Here is a 4,805-nt window from a genome sequence, read left to right as displayed (position 1 = left end):
GGGGGGGGGAGGACGACGACGTGGCTGGAAAGGCTGAGCTGTAATCCGGATCGAGTTCTGGGCTGACATGGTGCTAATGAGATTTGGAACGCTTTCCTGAAACCCGGGCGGAGCGGATGGGGGGGGGGGCTTTCCCCCTTCATGTTTTGAGAAGCAAAAGCAAACATCTTCCCCAGCCAGCCCCCCCCATCCCCGCCGCCGCCAAAGATGGAAACCGGCCCAGAAAAGCATCTCTTGCCGGCTTTCCCCGCCTGCCTTCATGAGGGGTGATCCCATCGTCGCAAAGACAATGAGAAGTGAGGGGCGAGGCTGCTAGGCCTCGGAGAGGAAAGAGGGGGGTTCTTCCAGAGCTCCGGTCCGACCAGTGCTTTTGTAGGGGGGTTTTGGGGAGGGTGTTCTATCGGGGCTTCGATGCGGTTAACGTCGTCGTGTCAAGGTCAAGCCCTCCGCCGGGCGCCTGTCCTGGGAAGTCTCTGGGGCCAGAGAAATGCGCCGGCCCCTCGAGGGCCGTCTCCACTCCTGTCCCTTTCAGTGCGCGCCGCCCCGGGCAGCTCCTGCCACCGCCGGGCCTTCAACCCTCCTCCGCCTCCTTTTGCCAGATGCCAAAGGCTCCATCCGAGAGATCATCCTTCCGAAAGGGCTCGACCTGGACCGTCCCAAGAGGACCCGCACGTCCTTCACGGCGGAGCAGCTCTACAGGCTGGAGATGGAGTTCCAGCGGTGCCAGTACGTGGTCGGACGGGAAAGGACGGAACTGGCCCGGCAGCTCAACCTCTCCGAAACTCAGGTATATATCGAGATATAGATAGATATATACACGCAGAGAGAGGGTAGGCTGGCCCACATCCCCGGCTCTCAGGCCCAAGAGGGAGACGCAGGCAAAGGGGCCGAGCGCGGCTTCTCCGGTACAAACCCCGAAGGGAGCCGTCTCTCCCCCCCCCCCCCCCCGACTGCTTAGCCACAGTGGTCTGGCCAGACCCGAGCAAGAGAGAAACCCTCTCGCCTCCTTTGGCACAAGCGCGTCCTGGAAAGAGCCAGGGGTCAAAGCAAGGGCCCCTTCAGGCGGATCATGACCCCGGGGCTCCTGGCAGGGTGTGGGGGCCAGTCTAAATGCTCCCTCTAAGCTCTGGAGTCTTGTCAGCAGAAATGCTACTTTGTGAGCTACTGGCATTAAAGTTGTGAGCTAGCGATTTGGCTACTGCATAAATCAGTTTGCTCCGGAGCCATCCTTCCTCGGCTAAGTCAAAAATGTGTGAGCCGGAGGCTAAACAACCGTGAGCTCGCTCACACTAACTCAGCTTAGAGGGAACACGGGGGGAGGCACCGGCTTCAATGGCGTGTGAATGGCACCCTCACAAACGTGGCGCCTCCGTGTTGCGAAGCGAGTTCGGGTGGAAAAAAATTACCAGGGGAATCCTAAACACAGCTTAGCTCTTCTGAGACCCTGCAAGTCAACGGCCTTAGAAGGGCCTCACTCTGCTGGGGAGGGGGGCACTGAGAATCCACTGCGCTCTGTGGCACTTATTCCCAAGGAAACATGGCTATATGGTCCTGCGGGAAACCACCGGTAGGACTCCCCCCCCCCACGTCCCCCTCCCATGTGCTTGTTAAAACTTATTTTCCGGAAGAATCTGTCCAGACTTACAAGGGGCACGCTCTTACAAGTGACACTCTCGCCTAAATATTCTACATAAAAACAACTCGGGTTGGAATAAATGAGATTTATTCCCATGTTTTATGACCGTAGGTTTCAAGCAAACATCTTGGCCTTTTTTTAAAAAAAGAAGAAGCAAGGATTGGTTTTCACCTACATAATGCAAGAGCGTGAAGTACCAAAATTAACTGGCAAACAGAAATTCAATTTGGGCGTGCCTTCTCTTTCAAGAGATGGGAGGGAAGGGTCTGTAGGAGTGGAACCTCCGGAAAGCACTCTTAAGAAGGGTTCAGCCCCTGACCATAATTCCCCGTCAGCAGGGCCTCCCCTGTCTTGCGCTGTGGAATCCGTGCGATCCTCGAAGGATCTGGGCTTCTTTCTCGCCCCCGTCGGCTGTTCCTGCGGCTGGGCGCCTTGAGCCTCATTGCGTTAAGAGGCAGGTGGTTGCGTTCCCCCCTGGTTGTCAGGGAGCTTCCGGCGACAGGGGTCTGCTGGAAGTGCCGCACCAGTTTCAGAACCCCCGGCCTGGTATCCTGACTTTGACATTCGTGGGGGGGGGGGCGTGTAGGTGACTGACCGCTCCCCGCCCAGTCTTGTGAGGCCTTAGAGGCGAAGAGACTTATTACAGTAAAAGCTTTCGGCGACCAGAGTCTGTTCCTTCTAAAGATTGCCCGGTACTTGTTTTTCCTTCCCGCCAGTTACTCCTCACTTTCAGTAAGAGTTTACTTCCAAACGCATTCCAAAAGTATCCACGGTGCAAGTAAACTCGTCAGGGCAACAAATGCCTGCATAAACGTTATGCCTTTTTGCCCCCCGTCCTTTCCACTCTTGTTTTGACTGGTGTTTGCAGACTGTGGTATTGAAAAAGAGAGTTAACGCGTACATCTTATGGCCGCAGGTCTGTTTAAACTGGATGCATTTTAACAAACAATTGGTCTTGAACACTGTGGCAGTTGGGGGGGGGGATATCAACCAATGAAGGTAAATAGGAGAGCTAGACGATTTTTTTTAACTGTAACGTGCCACATTACCTTACACATCTCCTGTGAATCGTACAAAGAGTGAGTTCGGCATGGACGGCCTACTTCTTTTAAGATAGTTTTCTTTCATTCATCTTAGAACTGTTCGTTGCAAAACAGCTATGAGTTGGAGGGGGGGAGTTGGGCGGTCTCGTTTTCCGGGTGGTGTATAGAATCGTGTGTATAGCACAGGAGGCGAGAAGGCGTTTACCATTCGACACAGGAAGGAAATACTGTATGAAAGATTTGCTGAATGAGAGAGCCAGAGGAAAGGATAATATGGTTATGATAAAAGATATCCTTATTTTTGCATTCACCTGAAAACATAGTATGAACTGTGGTTATGATAAAAGATATCCTTATTTTTGCATTCACCTGAAAACATAGTATGAACTGTGGTTATGATAAAAGATATCCTTATTTTTGCATTCACCTGAAAACATAGTATGAACTGTGGTTAATGCTTGTTGCGGTATTTTAGCTAATGAAATAGATGAGGCCGGAGGGTTGGGAAGAAATCCCATTTTCTGTTAAGGTTTGCCGGTCCCTTTTTAGAGCAGAAGGAAAAGGGAGAAAGTGACCGATGTTATATGTATATGTGGGTATTTTTTTGTTTTAAATTTTCAACGTGCAAAAGCCCAATCTAAGCATTGTTTCAAAGAAAGAAAGAAAGAAAGAAAGAAAGAAAGAAAGAAAGAAAGAAAGAAAGAAAGAAAGAAAGAAAGAAAGAAAGAAAGAAAGAAAGAAAGAAAGAAAGAATCAGTGCAGAAGACTATGAGTGTGAGGAGTGGTTTCTTGTTTCTTGAAAAGATCCTGTACTGTAATGAATCCCTCTGACAAGCTAATTAGCATTTCTTTGGCTGTCAGATTTAGCCAAGTAGGTATGACAAACAGAACAGCCTCAGTGGCTAGAGAGTGGCATGTGATATTGATTTGAGTGAAATAATATTTGAAATAATGGAAAAGAGATCTAAAGACGCTTGAGGGGTGAATGCAGGTGTCTTTTATAGTGCTGGAGCCAGGGAGGGGAAAAACACACGCGCGCGCACACACCCTGTAACTAGTGTAGAGCTCGCAGTCTTGAATGGAAGAGATCAATGAAAGCACTCCAGAAGACATCGGCTCTTGCAAGCCACAAGCCTGTAATGGAACAGCCCGGCTGAACCGTGGCTAAAGTACCTCTGCTTCTACAGGCGTTTGGGGAATCTCCAGAGACATCCGGAGATAAGGCAGGTGGAAGGGGAAAGGGAGATTCAGAAGACGGAAGGCCTTGTCCTTAAGGTCTTTAGGGAATTACTTTGAAGGGATGGGAAGGTCCAGGGCCTACACACTTTCGGGAGTGTAGGATCACCCTTCCGGGGGATTGTTCAGCCAGGCATCTCTGAAAAGAACTTGGCTGACGTATTTAAGGGGGTGTTCAAGACCCGCAGCTGTTGCTTCCGTGTGGAAGCTTCCCTACTTCAGGTCTCATGTGCTTTCTTTAACGGCCCAGTGTACAACAAGGGCTTTTCCATCACGCACGCACAGGCGTGTTCTGGTTCCTCCTGCGTCCACCTTCTTCGCTGTCCACCGAGAACGGTGGACTTTGGTCTGGGAAAGCAGTAAGGGTGGGTCGGTCCTTGTCGCCCCCGCGACGCTTAGCCACTTCAAGAAGGCTTTGAAGCGCGGGGGGACCTTTCGGTCGTTCTTCCCCTGGTTCCGCTGACCACGGGCAGGCAGGGCCCCCCTTCGCCCGAGGAAACCCCCCGGGAGCCGTGCCTGGCCGCTGGTGGTCAGGTGGGGAGGGGTGGCCAGGTGGGGTGGCCTTTCTCTCTCCGGCTGGGGCCTTGGGGGGGGGGGTCGGGTCGAGAGCCTTCTCCTTCCTTCCCCCCTTGACCTTCTGCTTTCTCCTCCTTCCCGCCCGCCCGCCTCCCCCGGCTGCAGGTCAAGGTCTGGTTCCAGAACCGGCGCACCAAGCAGAAGAAAGACCAAGGCAAAGACTCGGAGCTGAAGTCGGTGGTGTCGGAGACGGCGGCCACCTGCAGCGTCCTGCGGCTGCTGGAGCAGGGGCTGCTGCTCCCCCCGCCGGGCCTGCCGGGCCTCCTGCCGCCCTGCGCCACCAGCGCCCTGGGCTCGGCTCTGCGGGCCCCCAG

At 53.0% G+C, this 4,805-nt stretch overlaps 1 protein-coding gene across 1 annotated transcript in view; it reads left to right on the top strand.

Annotated features, from left to right (window-relative positions):
* The window catches only part of VAX1 (ventral anterior homeobox 1), a 7,582-nt gene that overhangs the window by 1,168 nt on the left and 1,609 nt on the right, over positions 1–4,805 (top strand). The window contains exons 2-3 of the mRNA XM_015411232.1: positions 600–787; positions 4,597–4,797. Of these exons, the coding sequence (XP_015266718.1) occupies positions 600–787; positions 4,597–4,797 (389 nt within the window). The remainder of the gene's footprint in view (positions 1–599; positions 788–4,596; positions 4,798–4,805) is intronic.

The sequence above is a fragment of the Gekko japonicus genome, unplaced genomic scaffold (assembly GCF_001447785.1).
Source record: "Gekko japonicus isolate JY-2015 unplaced genomic scaffold, Gekko_japonicus_V1.1 scaffold1337, whole genome shotgun sequence".
Taxonomy (NCBI): Eukaryota; Metazoa; Chordata; class Lepidosauria; order Squamata; family Gekkonidae; genus Gekko; species Gekko japonicus.
The sequence above is the reverse complement of the archived record's forward strand: the minus strand, read 5'-3'. Positions and strand labels throughout refer to the sequence as shown.